This window comes from Delphinus delphis, chromosome 16 (genome assembly GCF_949987515.2).
Source record: "Delphinus delphis chromosome 16, mDelDel1.2, whole genome shotgun sequence".
Taxonomy (NCBI): Eukaryota; Metazoa; Chordata; class Mammalia; order Artiodactyla; family Delphinidae; genus Delphinus; species Delphinus delphis.
Window position 1 is genome coordinate 54,096,161 of NC_082698.1, and position 18,353 is coordinate 54,114,513.

The 18,353-nt window shown below is 56.4% G+C and overlaps 1 protein-coding gene across 1 annotated transcript in view; it reads right to left on the reverse strand.

Moving 5' to 3' along the window:
- The window catches only part of ZMIZ1 (zinc finger MIZ-type containing 1), a 165,767-nt gene that overhangs the window by 94,663 nt on the left and 52,751 nt on the right, over nucleotides 1-18,353 (reverse strand). Inside the window, exons 3-4 of the mRNA XM_060034711.1 lie at nucleotides 12,090-12,198; nucleotides 5,957-6,070 (exon numbers count right to left, since the gene is read on the reverse strand). Coding sequence (XP_059890694.1) covers nucleotides 5,957-6,070; nucleotides 12,090-12,149 — 174 coding nt within the window. The 5' untranslated portion in view covers nucleotides 12,150-12,198. The remainder of the gene's footprint in view (nucleotides 1-5,956; nucleotides 6,071-12,089; nucleotides 12,199-18,353) is intronic.

Sequence of the window (18,353 nt, forward strand, 5' to 3'; positions counted from 1 at the left end):
TTTATATTTTAGGGGTTCATTACAAGGGCTCTAGAGCTATAAAGTGTGGGAAACCCACTTATCTAGGCCAGCCACCTCATTTACCATATATGGACACTTGAGGCCCAGAGAGAGTGTCCGTGTTGCACCAGAAGGGAGCCAGTGGATCCTCCCTTCCCAGAACCACCAGAGCCTCTTGCCCTGCCTCCCCACCTCCATCTCCTGGGAGCTCCCTGTGCAGGGAGGAAAAAGGACTTTCTCAGGTTAGAATGTTTGCTCAGCTTCTCCTCTGCAAACAGAAGCCCCTGATGCAGAGTCTTCTGTCTCCCCAGGCCTCTTTCCCACGGGCTCTATCTGCCCCTGTCCTGCAGTTCTTATGCACCCTGCCCGCCCCCCTTGCCCGGTCCGCTACATGCACGCCACGTTCCAGTCACTGAGCCATCCCAGGGCCGGGTCTTCTTCAGTGTTAGTCTCACTGTCCAAGCAGAAAAACCAAGGCCCCTAATTCTTTACGGCCTGTTGAGTATTTCAGTTCTGGAGACAGACACTGTACATCGGGGAGAAGGTTCTGGAAGGGCCACTTCAGCTCAGATGTTGACTATGGTGCCCTCACTGGCAGGAGAGCCTTGGGGTGGATGCAAGTGAGCACAGGCAGTCTGTTTGGACTTTTGCATCAGTGAGGCTGCTGTCTGTGGGCTATGTTGACACAGTGGTGCAATGAGAATGCTCGCTCCCAGGTACGAGGGCTAAGGAAATGTTTCCTTCATGAGCAGTGAGGTGCCAAATTCTCACAACAGTTCCACGAAGTGTTATTACTGTCTCTGCTTTACAGATGAGGAGACTGAGGATGAGTAACAGCCTGAGGTCACAACGCTTGTTTGTGAGAGCTAGGATGCAGCGACAGGCAGTCAGGCTGCAAAGCCTGGGCTCTCTCCCTGAGAGGACTTCCTTTTCAGCCCACAAAGGGTTAAGGCCATAACTCCCAACATGCATGAAGAACCCTCAGGCTCTGGGTTGAGGGCAGAAAGGCAAAGGTCCTTCTGTTTGGCCAATACTGGCTAATCCTGTTGCTCTGGTTCCAAGAAAAAGAAAGAAACTAGCTACATTGAGCAAGAGAGGCCTGGTACTGGTTCTAAGGGCTCTCCTGCAGGCCTGGAAGTATCTGTCACCAAGTGCCCTGAGCCCAGTGTTCAGAAGGCTCATTGGTTCCAACAGTCTCCTTTTACCAAGACAGAGAGGGTAGGGCCTGGCTGAAGGTCACACAGCACAGGGGTGGCAGAGCAGGCTAAGCTGGCCCCTGTGATTCTAGAGTACCTGGTGCAGCCCCTGGCTTCCCCTGGCCCAGTCTAAGGACCCCCGGAAAGTCTGGTGAGGTGAGTCTGACTGACTGTTGTGGGGAGGGCAGGCTCAGCTGAGCAGCCTCCTGTCGTGTTTCAGAGAGGCCTTCTCCCACCCCAATGGGCGTAAAGACCCCTCAGTGAAGACCTCTCCCCAACAAAGGCCTGCGGTGAGCGGCCGCAGAGCTGCTGCCCTCTGCTGGCTGCCTGGGTCCAGCCAGCTCGGCTCGGCCCAGCCCTCGAGGTGCTCCTAAGGCTGACCGGTGGAGCCTGGCTGTCTGAGACCTAGACCCTGGGGCCCTATAGGTCAGGGAGTCCAGCCCCTCATGCCACAGAGAGGGAAACTGAAGTCCAGAGGCGAGAGAGGGGGCATATTCAAAGGCATGTGACAGTTTCGTTAGTCCCATAAAGGGATGTGTTGTCTTGAAGAACAGTGAGCCTCCTGGCCATGAAGCAGGACAGGCTGTCTGGGAAATGCTAAAGAAGGGGTTTCTGCTCCCAGCTGGTGGCTGGACTCTGACTTTCTATGAGGCAGTCAGGGGAACTGGCCTGTGCTCCAATCCTGCTCCATCCTATACTGTGCAACCTAAGGCAAGTTACTTAACCTCTCTGAGCCTCAGGTTCCTCTTCTGTAAAGGTACAAGGATGTCTCTCATTTCCAAGGTTGTGTGTGATGGGCTCTGCCAGTTCCACGTGTCCCAGTTCTGTCTCATGGCTATACCCTAAGCCCCTCAGGGCAGAGCCCTCATTTCCTACTTTGCTACCATTCTCAATACTGGGGTGGACAGGTATTTGTGGCCACTGCTGCTGCTGCTTTGGAGTCAGGCATGAGACAGAGTTCTGGATCTGCCAATTATTCGTTGTTGTATCTCACCCAGGTGATTTAACCTCTCTGGGCCTCAGTTTCCTCATCTGTGGAATGGGTACAAAATCTCCTTCTTGCAAGGATGACAGCCAGGACCAGGCACACAGCTCAGTGAATGCTGTCTGTGACCATACACCCATGGCTTCAGCAGTGAACACTCTGAGGCTGTGGGGAATTCCTCCCTGGAGAGACGGGGAGGGCACTGCTGCTGTGCTAACTGGTTTCTGTCTCCTTTTCCCACCTCCTCTCGTACCCGTCTCCCCTCTCCTATGCTCTGGCCGCCTCAGCCTTCTTTCTGTTCCTCGAGCAGATCAAGCATGTTCCACCTCAGGGGAGGAAGGAAGAGCAAGTTCAGAGAGGCCTGACTTTGAGGCGGACCCCCAGAGAGGGGGCTCAGCCCTGCAGCTAAGGGAGGGGCCAGGGAAGAACCTGGTCCTGAAGAGTAAGTAGTGCCCGTGCTGATGCCCCTCGGGAGGGGCCGTGGGGCTCCTGCACTTCTGCATCCTGGCGTCAGAGGGCATGAAGGAGAGAGTGGGGCAGGGGGCTGCCAGCGTCCCAATGCTCTTCATCCCAGGGCCTGGCCCTGGTGTGGCAAAAATGTGTCCATTTACTGCCCAAGGCTAAGTGGTTTTTAATTTATATCCTCCAAGTAAGCCGGATCCAGAGGAATCTGTTTCCAGAGGTCACCCAGGGGATGACAGCAACCTGGAGGGCTCAGGCTGCCCCTGAACGGGAAGCGGTGCGAGTGCGTGCGTGCGTGCGTGTGTGCGTGCGTGCGTGTGCGTGTGTGTGTGTGTGTGTGCGTGTGTGTCGCTGTGGAGTGGGATGGGGGGTACTCGGCAGCCTCGCCCTACCTAGGCCCCTTGGGATCTCTCACCTGTCCTATCTCATCCCTCCCCATGGGGCAGGGCTGGGGCTGAGGATGCCCAGGGGGATAGGAGGACTGGAGCAAGCAGGGCCCTGGGGCTCCTGGGGGGGTCAGTGGTACCAGCCTGGGACTGCAGCAAGTTGTTTGTAAAATAGCATTGATAAGCCTTTCCCTGACCCCTTGCAGTGTCTTCATAAGGATGCAAGGAGACAGTGCCGGGAAAATGCTGTGGGCACCAAGGGTGTCTTCTATGACCCCCTCCGCCCCCCAACCTTTCTTGCTGCTGGTTCTATTGTGCTCCAAGTGACAGTCAGACTCAGGTCTCTATGGCTGTGACCAGTGGGCCAAAGTCCCCTTTCTGGCTAAGAGGCAGGTCGGGGGTTCAGGTGGGGGTCAGAGCTGGCCATTCAACCAAGTGTATGCCTTAAACTGGGGTGCAGAGCTGGCACTGGGCTTTTGTCTACACAGTTTCCTGTGGTCTCATCCCCTGCCAATCAGATCCTACAGTTTTCCTTGGGCTCCCTCCTCCAGGAAGACCTCCAGAATCCCTCCATCCTACCCTCCAAGGATGTTCCCCTTCAGAGCTCACACAAATCACATCCCATCCCTCACCTGCTTAAGACCCTTCAAGGGCTCCCCATTGCCCTTCAAATCATCTCCAAACTCTTCTCACTTAGCTTGCAGGCTCTTTGTTAGTTGGTTTCTGCTTCCCCCTTTGACCTCATCTTGTACCCCTCTCCCTCTCCTGTGCTCCAGACATCTGAGACTTCTGTCTGTTCCTTGAACAGATCAAGCCTCAGGGCCTTTGCACTGGCAGTTCCCTCTGCCTGGAGCACCCTTCTCTCTCATCTTCCCCTGGCTGACTCCTTTTCGCTCTTCAGGTCTCAGCTGGAGGTCACGTCCACCAAGACTTTTCCTGACCACCACCCCGCCCCCTCTTCCAGGGCACTGGGTTCCATCCTTACATACTCCTTATGTGTTTAGCGTCTGCCTCCCCATTGGAAGGTAAGCTGTTTGAGAGAGGCCCATTGTGCTCACTGCACACCCCTCGGGGGGCCCCTGTGCAGGACCTGCCCACAGCAGGGACTTGGTGAATGTTTGTTGAATGAATAGATGAATGACAGGGCTGGGGCAGGGCCAGTTTCTAGTCATCTCCTGTCCACCTGCCCAGCCAGCCTGGCCAGGGCCATTGTTGGATTCAGCCTCAGGTCCCCACCTCCTAGGCAGAGGCAGGCTCGGGATGGGGTGCTGGGGGAGCCTGGCAGCCCCCCCTCCCCCTTCACTTACGGCTACCAGCAGCTGGGATGGGAGTAACATCTGTCTCTGCCCGCAGGGCTTAGCCTGACTCAGGATCCCCACAAAGAGGATTAAGGGAGCTGGGTGAGGGAGGGGGAGCTCAGGGGGCTGGAGAATAAGGAACGCTGGGCAGTGCAGGCTGCCGCCTGCTTTGGCCCTGTGGCCCTGAGGGAGCCAGATGGTGTCAGCTTCAGACAAATGGAGGAGCCCGGGGAGGGTCTTGGCTGCGTCCCTGCTTCGCATCCCTAATGGCCAGAAATATCCCCTCTAGAGGCAGACGGGTCTTGACTTGAATCCCAGGTCCACTTCTAAGTGGCTGTGTGAACTTGGGAAGTCAGTCACAACATCTCAGTTTCCTTCTCTATGAAATGGGGAAGAAGACAGGACCAGACTTCTCTGAGGACACAGTGAGAGGGCGTATCCAGCGGGCCAAGCTCAGTGTCAGGCACAGGAGAGGTGTTCTGTAGTGATGGCCTTTCACCTCTCTCTTGTCCTGGAGGTTTTCAGAAAACACGGTGCCCTTGAATTTTACTTATTGTTCCCGCCTAACCAGGCATAAGTCTTGGCCTCTCCTCTCCAAGCCTTGGGGTAGCTGGGCTCCCCAGCAATGTGTTTAGCCACATTCCCTTTAAAGCTGACTCAGGACCCTCTGAGCAGCTGTCCTCACTGGCCGCAGAGGTGCCTTCACCCTTATGGATATAGGCCACGTGGCTGGGGACAAGCATAAGCTTTGAGCTCCTTCCACGTGGCTGTCAGCCAGCAAGCTCCGAAGCTTGGCAAATGATACCGCTAGCTCTGGCCTGGCCTCTGCCCAGCTTGTATCCTAGACCTTTACCAAGCTGAGTTAATCTCAGTTCCCTGGGTTCTGTTGCACATCTGGGCCTTGGTGTGTGCCACTCCACGTGCCTAGAATGCTCTCACTATCCTCAGCTGCTCGTGCAGATGTATCAAACTCCTGCAGATGTAGAAGTGGCTCCTTTTCTCAGTTTTCTGCAACCTGCCCACCACCCAGGCCGATAACCCTTCCCTTCTCTATGCTGCCTCCATTTTGTACACAATTTTCTCAACCGTCTCTTTCCACATCTGTCTCCCCCCTAAAGAGGGAATCAGGCTTGGCAAGGTCTCACTCATCTTCAGTTTCCCAGGACTTAGCAGAGGGGATTGTACGTGATAAACGAGGGATCAATCAGTGTTCATCTGGATGGATGGATGGATGTAATAGGAGCTCAATAAACGCTTACATGAATGGATAGATGGCCGGCTGACTATAAAAAGAGCTCAAAAGATGTTTACCTAAGTGAATGAATGAATGACTGGATAAAAGGAGGGCTGAAAACCCTTCAAGGGTCTCTCTGCTTTACTTTTGATGGAACATTTACTCCCATCAGACTTGGAACTCTTCAAAGTAGGATCTGTGTCTTTCTCACCAATTGTCAAGAACCCATGTAATCCCGAGGACTCTGTCTCCCCATCAGACCAGGTTCCCTGCGGGTGTATGTGTGTCGGGTACACACAGAAGGGCCCTCCCCTCCAGCAGCAGCCTGGACAGGCGCACTAGTCCCTAGCCATCCTCCCTGGGTGCAGGCACAGGCGGGGCGAGTACAGACTCACCGTCAAACAGCCCATCAGGCTCTGCTCAAAGGGCCGCTGGAAGGCTCGCGGGTCTCCGCACCAGTCCAGCAGCTCCGTGGCAGCATTGTGGAAGTTGGCAGGGTTCTGTAAGTGCTGTGGGAGAGGGAAAGGAGAGGCAGCATGAGGCTCCAGGAGTGAGGCCAGCACACGTTAGTGTGGGAGTCTGGGGCCGCAAAGACCCCAGGCATCCCTGGGGAGGAGACACACAGAAAGGGGCAGGCCAGGAGTAATGGGTTTTCTCAAACTCCTTCTCATCCACCTTCCCTCTGCATCTCCAACCCCAGCCCAGTTCCTGGTGGCATGGGGATTCGCGGCCCCATCGCAAAGATAGAAGAACCAGGGTTTAGAAAAGGGCACTAATATTAGATACTAAAATGTCTTCTGGATGCTGGCAGTGGGGTAGGAAACTCTGTGGGCTTCAGGAGGGTGGCATGTGGCTCCCATCCTTGCGGCTGCTGGCTCTCCCCGAGTCAGGACAGACTGGCCCTGGAGATTCCTTCTTGATGAGCACCCACCCCCACCCCTGCCCCAGTAACCAGCACCACCATGCTGCCTGCTCCGGCTTCAGCAAGCCCTGCTATAGCCAGACAGTCAGAGCAGGGGCGTCAGAAAGAGGCCTCCGGGCCACACCCAGCCGGGAAGGTGCGCTCAAGCACACTGTGCCCAGGTCACTGTCACACCGTGGTCAGGTGTATGTGGCTTAGCCACCCCTGTTCCCCAAACCCAGATTTCCTGGGCTCAGTCTGGCTCAGCTCGGGGGTGCAGGCCCCGCCCAGTTACGGGGTCTGAGTTAACGGAGAATGAATTCTGGTGCCAGGGCGTCTAGATCCTGCTTCAGAGCCAGGCCACGGGGCTGACAGGGGTGGAGGGTGGCTTCCATGGCTACCCCTTCCTTCCTTAACACTTAGCCGTGTCTTCCCAGGCCAGGCCGAACTAGGCACTGAGTCCAGGGTCATGAAGCAGGTTGGGGCTGAGCTGGGACTCCAGGGCTGGGTGCGACCGCCTGTGGGTCCTCCATCAGGACACCTAGAAGGTGTCCACAGGGGTTGGAGTGTAAGCCAGCTGCAAAGGGGATGGTGGTACCTTCTGGGATCTCTGTGTCCTCGGTGCTGGGAGAGACTGGGAACAGCAGCTGTCCCCAGGGCAGTGGCTCTCTCCCAACTTGCAGTGAGAGTCTGCCTCAGAGCCAAGGCAGGGAGGGGTCTTAGGAGCTGCCAGGTCTCAGAATTGGGAGGTGAGCCGAATGTGCTGGGGGAGCCCCTGTGGGGCTGGTGCCCTGGAGTCACACTGCCTTCATCCACAACTACCTACTGACCTAGGGCAACCCCTCCCCTCTCTGAGCCTCAGTCACCCCATCTGTAAAATGGGGATGGCAGATCACGGCTTGGTGGTGGGAATTTTTGTCTTGCTTAGGGTTTCATCACTGCTATTACGATGTGGTTTGTGAAAAGCAAGATTAAAAAGTGGATGGAGGAAAGTGAAATGAATTGGAGTATCCTCCCTCTGTGGGAGCAAAGGGAGAGGGAGAGATGAAAGAAAGAAAGAGGGCAAGCATGCAGCGACACAGCCTTCCGTTAGGGGGCCACGGTGAGGATTAACCACGATGAGGCTTATATGGCCCCTGGCGGAGCGCCTGGCGCGTGGGATGCTCCCACGTGGGGCTGCCCTTGGCCCCGACTCTGTCTCCCAAAGGCTCCGCTGTGCACTCGGCAGCTCCCGCCCTAGCCCCACACACGGCTCTTTCTGCAAAGACAGAGCTCCCTGCGCGTGATCTTCCTGCAGAAGACAGGAGGACGTCCACGGCCAGAAGCAGACCCTTTGAGAGGGCAGCACGGGCCCTCGCCTCTGCCGCCTGTGCCCTCCCTAAAACCTGCCCCCTCCAGGGCCACGGGCGGCATCTGGTCTCCACGTGGAAAGCCATGCAAATCGGTTAATTCCCTGCCTAGCAGTCTCCCTCTGCTAACTGACTTATTCCGTTTATTTCCATGATGTCACACCCAATTAGCAGGGTCACCAACCACCGCCTGGTGCTCTCAGAGTTGCCCACCTACAGCACTCCCACCCTAGGCACACCTCTGTGGGGCTCTGGGCTCCCAGTCTCATGGGCCCAGTTTTGTTCTGGCCCCCAAGCACCCAGCCTCCCACATCGGTCCAGCCCACCGCTGAGCTTCTCCACTCTCGACCTAGCCAGTTCACGTGGCCTTCAGCTTGGGCTGTGGGTAGTGACTCATGGGTGCAACTCATTGGTAGAAAGGACGTCAGGCACCCCATTCAGTAGCTATTGCTCTGTGGCTCTGTGGCCTTGGCCAAACCTCCTGCCCTCTCTGTGCTTTTGTCATCTGTTTAGACTACAGGGTGGCTACGTGATGCAGTGAAATGAACAGGATAGACCTGGACCAAACCCCATCTCGGCCACTGAGTCACACAGCCTGGGTGTGTTCCTGAGCTCCAGATCTCTCATCTGCAAAATGGGGCGGGGACAGCTTGCAGTGCTGCTGCGAAGTTTAGAACCAACATACGTCATGACATCCCCATTACAGAGTAGGTGTCAGGTAAAGACTGCTATTGCTTGATATGCTAGGACCTCTGTACAGTTTCTTGTTTCTCCTGCAAGCTCCCTGAGAGCAGAATTGGGGCCCCATTCACCTCCAGAACCCCCAAAACTGGCACGAGGCCAAGCCCATGCATTAATGGCTAGTGAGCAGCTAGCTGGCCAAAGGATGGTCCATCTGCAGAGCTGGCCAGCAATCGGCAGCTTCAGAATGGGTCTCCAGTGGAGGGGCAGGGCTGGGTGGGCTGAGCTTGGCTGCCCTTTGCTGATATGAGGATGGGAGCACAGATCTGAATCACAGGCAGAGGCCTCCCTGGCTGTGGCTGTTACTGGATACTAATACCCCGTCCCTCCCCGGGAAGCCTGCCCATCTCTACGATTTCTCAGAAGATCCTTCTGGGCTATATCCACTGGCCACTGAGTCTGCTGGAGCAGGAGTTGGGGACACCAATGCCCAGATTAGGGACTGGCTACCAGACCAAGTGATGAATGCATTTTATCAGTCCATCTGTGAATCAAATCATCTATCCATCCATCTACCCATCCATCCATCCATCCCAAAATCAATCAATTCATCCATGCATCTATCTACTTGCCCACCAACCCATTCATCCATTTACTACTTTATCCATCACTCATCCATCCATTCATCTACCTACCTATCTTCCTACCCATCCAGAACTTACCTAACCACCCACTCATCCATTCATTCATCTATCCATCATCTATATCCACCTAGCATCTGCTCACCTAACTGCCTTTCCATTTGTCCATCCATCCACCCATCCATTCATTCCCTTAGCTATCGATCTGTCAGTCCACCCCTCTCTCATTCTTCCCCAACATATCTGGGCCCCACCCTGGCCTGGACTCTGCTGACTTACAGAGGAATACGGCACATCCTCTGCCCCTGAGGAACTCAGCCTGGTGGGAGACCTAATGTATACCTTGCAGGGCTTGTATCTTAAGGGAGAAAGAGCAGGATGGGTGAGGTAACTGGGTGCCCAGGAAGCACCAGGGCTCAGAAATGGGAAGTGCAGATACTCAAAAGGGCACCTGGGGTTTGGGGAGGTTGCTGTGCAGGAATTAGCTGATTTGCATGGCTTTGCACGTGTAGCCCAGATAAGCCCGTGGGGACAGGAGTAGGTCATGTTGTAGAGGGGGCACTGGTTCTCCCTGTACCTGAGGCTGAGAAAGGAGAAAGGCAGCTGAGACAGAGGCTGGAGGGAAGATGGAGAGCCGGGTGCTCGGGGGCTGGCGCGTGCCAGTAGTGGCTAGAACCGGGGTGGGTGGACAGGGAAGGCTGCGCCGTAGAAGTCAGGCAGGACCGAGAGTCGGAGGCTGTGAGGCCCCCGATGGGAGCCACAGCTCCACCAGCCAGAGGTAGGCACAGCCAACACGCATCATCCTCAGGGCACGCAGACCTTTCCCTTCTAATTAGGATACGGGACATCTGAGAATCAACAGTCTTCAGCCAGCCGCGGTCGCCCTCTGGGGCAGCTGAGGAGCAGACATCAGTGCTGAGCTGTGTCTGCCTGGAAGTGCGGGAGTGGGCGTGGAGGACACAGGGAGCTCTGGATAGCCCAGGGTGGGGGGGCATCTGGACAGCCTGCTCAACCTCACAGGCGTGCCACTCTCTGGCCCACACGCAGAGCTGTGTGTGTGTGTGTCTGTGTGTGTGTGTGCAGGGCAGGCCGGGGGAGGGCAGTGGAAGCGATCCCTGGCTTTTCAACAGCTCTGGGACCCAATGGCTGGGTGTGCATCACGACGCCCGTTTACAGACGACGGGAGATGAAGCGGTGACTTAATCAAGGTCAGGAAACCAATGAGTGGTGGAACGGGGGCTCAGGCTCGCTGACTGGTAAATCTGAGTCCTGTGAGGGCTGCTCCTGGGTGGGCTTCTGCCCCCGCTGGATCCCTGGGAGGCCCAGGGACTAAAGGGCACCCTGATTCCTGCAGGGAATCAGACGCAGAGAGAAAAGACAAGTTGTGAGCAGGTTTGAGGGGGAGCTGTTTGCCCAGCACACAGAGGGCTCTGGCATAGGGGCTTGACTGTATTATTGGGGGTGGAGCCATTGACAGCTGATCCCTCATGGGCGGAAGAAACTGGGTCAAAGGCAGAGCTGGGAGAGAGTCCCGCAGAGCCTAGAGGCGGAGGAGAAGGAGGGAAGGGCAGAGGAGGAGCCCATCGTCTGGTTTCTATTCTGTGACGGGGAACAGAGGCGTAATTGGCGTTTGGGAGAGCTGCTCTGTGGAGTTCAATCTGTAACAAGTCTGCTTCAATTTCCTCTCCTCAGACCCGGCCCAGGCTTCTGAGATGGCTCTGCGTGATGCTAATGGGACGGCACACATCCCTCATTCCTGCCGACTAGCCTCAGCTCCACTGGGCCCTGGTGTTCAGCGGGGAGGGGGCATGCTGGGTGGGGGTGGGACTGTGAGGTCTGCCCCTGCCTCCCCCCGGGGTCCTGAGGCCAGAGGGCTATGCTGGCTACCCGAGCTGCCAGCTAAGCCCGCCTAAGCCAGGGGCCTCGCCACAGCTGTCCCCTCCCTGTCACTGCAACACTGAGGACAAGAGCCCCCGCCACAGTGAGCTGATCACCTGCCACGTGCCAGCCTGGGCTACGTGCTCGGCCCACAATGTCCTCAGAGCATCCTACGAGGTCGGCCTTATTGGACCCACTTCACGGGGGAAACTGAGGCTCAGAGAAACAGAGGGACAGGCCTGAGATTATACCATGGGTGGGTATGTGGAGGAGTGAGGATTTGGGCTCAGGTCGGTTTGATGGCAAAGCCTCTGCCCCTTCCTGGAGTAAAACAACACCGGAGCCTGTGCAGGGACACTGCTGCCCTGGGCTGCAGGGAAGCTGAGCCCAGAGGGTGGCCGCATCACTCCTGGTCACCACTGGGGGGCATCTGCCTGCCTAAGCGTAACCAGGCTTCTTCAAGTGGGGACCCCTGAGCCCACCGTGAGCAATCCGGACAGGGTACTGGCAGGCGAATCGCGTCTTAAACTTGGTGTGAGCACAGGCAGGAGGGGGAACTTGTACCCTCTGGGACGAGGCCCTCCTGGCACCTGTGGGGCAGGACTGTGTGACTTCGGGTGACTCCCTTCCCTCTTCTGGGCGTTGGTTTCCTTTTCTATTTCTTCACAGAGAACCCCTGGAGCAGAGAAGTGGGGAGCTTGGGTCTGGGAAAGAGATTAGGCACTTCACCTTATCCTCAAAACAGCCCAGAGTGCACAGCAGAGCTCAGAAAGGGCACGACACTGGCCCAAAGTCATACAGCTGGGAAGGGAAGGGAAGGGACAGGAGAGAGCCGGCCTTTGAACCAGGTGAGTGATTCCAGTGTGAGGCTGGTCCGTGCCAGCCACATTCTCACGAGGTGGGCAGTTGGGGAGACTTAGGCAGTTGGCCTTGCCCACTGTCACCTCCACCCAGCACCTTGGGTGCTCAGCTATATAGCGTAGAGCATCCCCACTGCTCTGCCCGCCTCGCCTGCCCTGCCCTCGCCAGCGGGCCTGGCTACCAGAGGCGGAGGAGCGAGCCCGGGCCACACACCCACCTGCTTGATGCACTGCAGTCGGTCATTGGTCTGTTGGATGTGCCTGTCCATAGAATTCATTCTGGCCGTTTCACTGGGTTCTACCCGAGAGCCATGAACGTTGTCCAGCCTGTGAAGACAGAGGAGAGTGGGTGTCACCGGGGTTGTGCCAGGCCCGCCGGCCTCATCGCCACCCTCCTGTCCTGACACAGGTGTGCTGGCCTCAGTGGCTCCCAGCGGGTTCCAGGGCCCTTCGTGAGCTGTGGTGGCCTCTGCCCCAGGCAGCCCCACGCTGGAAGGAGGAACTGCGGCCACGGCCAGCCAGCGCTTCTCCACGCTCAGCCCTGGGGGAACCCCATCTGGGCTGAGGGCAGGAGGTGCTCCTGGGTGTTCTCTGTGGGTGGCTCATGTGCGCACTGGGCAGGCGTGTCCACCACGCATTTCTACACACACGTGCGTGTTGGGCGGCGGTGGTAGGGACGACGGCTCCATCCGCAGGCACAGGGCTTACCTACTCGATGTGGCTGTGTGTGTGTGTGTGTGTGTGTGTGCACGTGTGTGTGCACAGGGATCTTTCCACATGACGACCCTGACTGCACGTGTGGTCTAAGTGCAGCAGCCCCATCACAGGTGCCCTCCCCGAATCCCCCACGCCTTCGAGTTTGCAAACCACAATTCCATGTTTCCCCTTTGCCCTCCCGGGAAAGAAGGAGGGCAGCCCTCAGCACCGCCCCCCTTTTCCAGATAAGGAGACCGAGGCTCAGAGAGAGGAAGGGAGTTCCCCTGGGTGGCACAGGGAGCCTGTGTCAGAGCTCGAACGAGGCCCCGGGGCTCTGCCTGCCAGTTCACGGCCGAGTGGTTGGGGGACACAGCTGTCGCACTCAGGAGGCTCACTCTTCCTGAATGGCGCTGGGCCTGGGGCACATGAGCACGCATGTGAGGAGGCCCCTGGAGCCCCCAGGCCTCTCCAGGGAGGCCTCGACTGCAAAGGCAGAGATGGAGATAACGATGGAGGAGGAGAGGCAGCGAGACAGAGAGAGAAGAGAGAGGTTTCCCCTCTGGTCCCCCCACTGCTCACGGGTCCAGGTCCTCGGGCCAAAGCGTAAGTCTGCTCGTCACTGGCTGTTCGCCCTCCGAGAAGCCAGGCTGTAGACACGTGGGTCAGACACAGGGTGCTCAACAGAGGCCCCCAGCACCTGGCCTTCTCTGCTCTCCCGAAACGCCGCCCCCTGAAGGCCCCTCATCTCTGTCCACGTCACCAGGTCCCATCTACCAAGTACGTTCTGTAGGCTGGGCCCTTGCACTCTCTTCTTGACTCCTCACGCCTGCTCTGTAAGACTAGAAGCATCTCCATTTTACAGATGAGGAGACTGAGGTCTGAAATCTGCCGAGTCCCACAGCTAGTGGAAGCTTGGACCGTGTCTGTCTGCCTGTCTGCTCCCATGCCCTGGCTCTCTGCCCCCAGCATGGGCACCCTGGTTGGGGAAACTGACACCATGCCTGGCCGCAGCCTCGCGAAGAATGCCCTGCTCCTCTTCCAAGGAGCTCTTCCCTACGCAGCTCCTTTAAAGCACTTCTTATCGTTCCATTTGTGCTTGAAAAGGCAACTCATTTGCGTGGTTCAAAAATCCCGGGTGTCCAGTGAAGTGCTGGCCTTGTTCAGCCCCCAGGGGCCTTTCCGGAGAGAACCAGTGTCATCTGTCTCCTTCTGAGGGACTCATCTTAGAGAAGCAAATATCTATGTGTACTATCCCCTGCCACTCCTTAAAAAAAAACCCATAAAACGATAGCATTCTTTTTTTTTTTGCGGTACGCTGGCCTCTCACTGTTGCGGCCCCTCCCGTTGCGGAGCACAGGCTCCGGACACACAGGCTCAGTGGCCACGGCTCACAGGCCCAGCTGCTCCGCGGCATGTGGGATCTTCCCGGACTGGGGCACGAACCCGCGTCCCCTGCATCGGCAAGCAGACTCCCAACCACTGCGCCACCAGGGAAGCCCAAGCAATAGCATTCTGCACACACTATCTGGACCTTGCTTTTTTCCTCTTAATAATATCTCAAAGTTTATTCCACATCAAGACATAAAGAGCCTTTTCATTTCTTAGTGGCTGCACAGTATTCCCAGGCACCGATGAATCATTTATCCAACTGCCATCTGAATGTCCACCCGTGCCAGGTGCTGTCCTAAGGCCCGAGGTCCTAGAAAAGGCCCTTTTGCTCCAGGGGCTCACTCTTGCCCAAGTGACGAGGCCTGAGCTGTCCCCAGATTTTATTATTGCAAACAGTGTTGAAGGATCGCCTTTTGTATCAGCCACATCATTATGTGTGAATTAATCTAGAGAACACACTCTTGGAAGTGGAGTTTCTGGGTCATTTAGGCATTTGTACTTTGATAAATGCTTGTTGGATTCACCTTTCTTGGAGCTTTCCAGCAAAAAGGTAAAAATGGGAGTAGCATCCCCACATTGATTTCTCCTACCCTCACCCCACCAGCATCCCTGCATTCACACCACTATCACACATTTACATACCCAGATAGCCAACTTCTCCGTTACTTATCCATTTAAATGCCCGTCTGTCCATCCATCCACCCACCCACCCAAACATCTTCAGCCTCCCCTTGCCCATCCATGCATGCTTCCAACTCACCTAGTAAACACTTATCAATATCTATACTGTGCTAGCTCTACGGGGCATGAGAGATGGAAACGAAATCAGTTTCTTGGGTCCGTGGAACTCTTGGTGTAACCCCCTATCCACTCCATGTCACCTATTAGGTGACTGTTGAATTCCTCTTATAAGTTAGGTGCTGGTCCAGGCACTAGGCAAAGACACTGGTACTATATCCCCACTTTACAGATGAGGAAACTGAAGCTCAGGGGTTATAGTAGCAGCTCCAGAATCCTGGCTTTCCCACTACAACCAAAACTTTTGTACGGGTACTGGGGATGGGCCAGGGAGGGTGGAGGGTACCACCGTCTTGTAGGTGTGTGCGTCAGCGGGGAGAGTGGTGACAGGGTTACTCTCCTTGCTACACCTGTAGTTCCCCCAAGCAGGGGCTGGGTTTCTCCTGCTGAGTTTACCTGCATGGAACCTCAGCCAATGCCCCTGGTCCCTGGAGTCCCTGGACTCCAGGGACCAGGGACAAACCCTGGTGAGGGAAGCAGGGACGTGGGTGGGGCCCAGAGCAGGACTGAGCCAATGCCACCTTCGGTGAGGCCACTTCAGCTCCTGGTGCCAGATGCCATCTGAGTGGAAGAGACCCTGCTGGTCTCCCAGGCACCTGGGTCTTTCCAGCCCCACCCAGGACATGAGTGAACGCTGGCTGCCAGGGTCCCAATGAGAGAGCGCCATTTCCACAGTCAGTGGGGCAGGGACGCCAAACCAAAGGGACCCATGAAACAAAGCCCTCGGGACTTCCCTGGTGGCACAGCGGTTAAGAATCCACCTGCCAATGCAGGGGACACGGGTTCAGTCCCTGGTCCGGGAAGATCCCACATGCCGCGGAGCAATGAAGCCTGTGCACCACAACTACTGAGCCTGTGCTCTAGAGCCCGCGAGCCACAGCTACTGAGCATGCGTGCCACAACTACTGAGGCCCGCACGCCTAGAGCCTGTGCTCCACAACAAGAGAAGCCACTGCAACGAGAAGCCTGCACACCGCAATGAAGAGTAGCCCCCGCTTGACGCAACTAGAGAAAGCCCACGTGCAGCAACGCAGCCAAAAAAAAAACAGAAAAAAACAAAGGCCTGCGCCAAGTCAGGAGGAGGCTGAAGGAAAATACAAAGAAACCCCAGGCCTGTGCAGGCTTCAATCCCCTGGCTGCAGGCTGCAGCCAACCAGGACAAAGGGCCTGTGGTGGCCCAAGAGGCCAGCAGGGGGTGCTGTTGATGAAGCTAACTGCCCAGGGGGCTAGAAACCTGCACCGTGGAAATCTGGTGAGGGATTAGGTGGCCACACAACACTCTGTCTCTAAGTAGGAACTTTTGGGGGACTTCCCTGGTGGTCCAGTGGGTAAGACTCTGCACTCCCAATGCAGGGGGCCCGGGTTCGAGCCCTGGTTGGGGAACTAGATCCCACATGCACACTGCAAGTAAGAGTTTGCACACCGCAACTAAGAGTCTGCATGCCGCAATGAAGATCCTGTGTGCTGCAACTAAGACCCGACTCGGCCAAAAAAAAAAAAAAAGAGAAAGAAAGAAAAGTAGGAACTTTTCCAAGGATGGGCACGGCCTTTTGTCTCTAGTGTCAGAGACCTAGTGGGGCCTTGATAAATGCTTGTAGAATGACTGACAGATCATTTCTGGGGCCTGGGGCTGCTCAGCCCACCCAGGGAAGCCCCAAGCAGGCACCAGGAGTCCAGACTCACCCAGACAGCCACCTGGGGGCCCAGAGGTTGTCCTTCCCTGTTGAGCCGTGGCAGAGGGCCACAGGTTTCCCCCGAGGAAGCAAACAGTAAAGGGGAGATAGACTGTCGGGTTTGTCTCCACTCTGGCTCAGGGGCAATCTTTTCTAGAGGCCAGTGGCTGGACTGAGTTGACTTCTGGATTCAAAGATGCTCAGAATATCATTGGCCAAAGGAAAACCACCCCGAGTTCAGCTGGTTTTATTCTGGGGAGTCTGAGGCCCACAGGTGCTGTTTCCTGGGTCACACAGCATGTCTGGGCTGGATCTAGACACCAGGGGGCTTTTCTCCCAGGCTGGGGCTCCATGTTGTAGGAACCAAGAAATGAATGGCTAGGCCTGGGACACCTGTGAGACCCAGAGCATTGACAGGAGAGACATCACAGGGACAGCTGTGTGTCGTGTAGGTCTTAATCTATAAAAGAACAAAATGTCTGGCTAATGAAGGAGATACTCACAGGTGAGGTGACATTTTTAAACCACCAAGATCACTGGGAAATTGGGGTTATTAACACCAGGAATGGATGGGGCTGGAGGCTCCAGCCCTGCAGAAAAAGAGTCAAGGCCTAGAAGGCTAAAGATTATGGACATGGAGAGAGGAGGAGGGCTGAAGGAGGCATGAGAGAGCTAATAGCTCACTGAGGGGCAGTCTGAGATCTTCCATTAGTTCTGCACCTGCTGTGTTTAGGCACCAGGCCAGGCCCTGTGCACTGATAATTCACTCAATCCTAAAAGGCTCAGAGAGGTGAAGTGACTTGCCCAGGATCACACAGCCGGGACAGTGTTGGGCTGAGATTCAAACCCTCTGCCTTTCTAACCATTAATGTGTTGTTCTTCCAACTCCTCCAAGACTGTCAGGGCCTCCTGGAAGTCCCCACCCAAGTCTGTGCCTCAGCCCAAAGAGATGTTCCCCTGGTTCCACCTAACCTGTCCAAACCCATCCACTTGCTTCTAAGGCCATCCTGGTGCCACTGGGCTCCCTGCCTGCTGGCCAGTGCCGGGACGTGGCGAGCGCTCAGCGGCCAGCAGAGGTCGCTCTCTGCCGCAGGAGCGTTGCTGGGCTTGGCTGCAGTCTCTCTCCTCCCAGCCTGGACTCCTCTAAGCTAAGAGTCGAGTTGCTACAAATCCTCTGTGGCGGTTGCAACTCCAGTGCCCACCAGGGCCAGGCTCCCTCCCAACTGGAGATCACTGTTGGCCCGGCCCTGGGTGTACCCAGGGCCTCGGCCCTTCTTCTTACCATCTGCCTACCTCCCAGTGGGGAGTGAGCTCAGGCGGTCAACCGCCTGTGGCCCCTGGCCCCCTCTCCTGGTCTGAGCAGCCAGCAGCCTGCAGGAGATACACAGCTAGTCAGCTTGGGGGCCTGGAGGCAGCCCAGCTCTGCCACCCTCCTCCGGGCCTCAGTTTTCCCATCTGTAAAACGAAGGCTAGCAGGCTGCTGGCAGCCCTTCAAACTCAGCATCTTAGGATTTTGGTGTCAGGAGCTCCAGCTGTTTGGAAAATGCCATCTCAACAAGTGCAGGATACTTGACTTTAGAACTGCGAAGGCTGTCTCAAGGCCGGCCTGCAGGGAGCCTGCAGGCCCAGGAAACTCTGGTAGAACCGCTGTTCCAGGGTCACCTAAGACCGCAGACGCTGCCCCTCTCTCTGCTGTACACTTTCGCCTGCAGCTTACGCTCGGCTTGGCCTAACTGCACGTAGGCAGGTTTTCTGATGGTGACATGTGGGTTGGCCGGTCTTCTCAGCTCCCAGGGGAGCTCTTGAAAGGGACAAGCTTCCATTCTGCACGACTCACCACTAGCGGGGCATGGGCAAGTTCAGCCTCAGAGGAGCCTAGAACAGAAGACACGCTCAGGAAAAGCTAGCTGCTCTCAGGCACGTAGG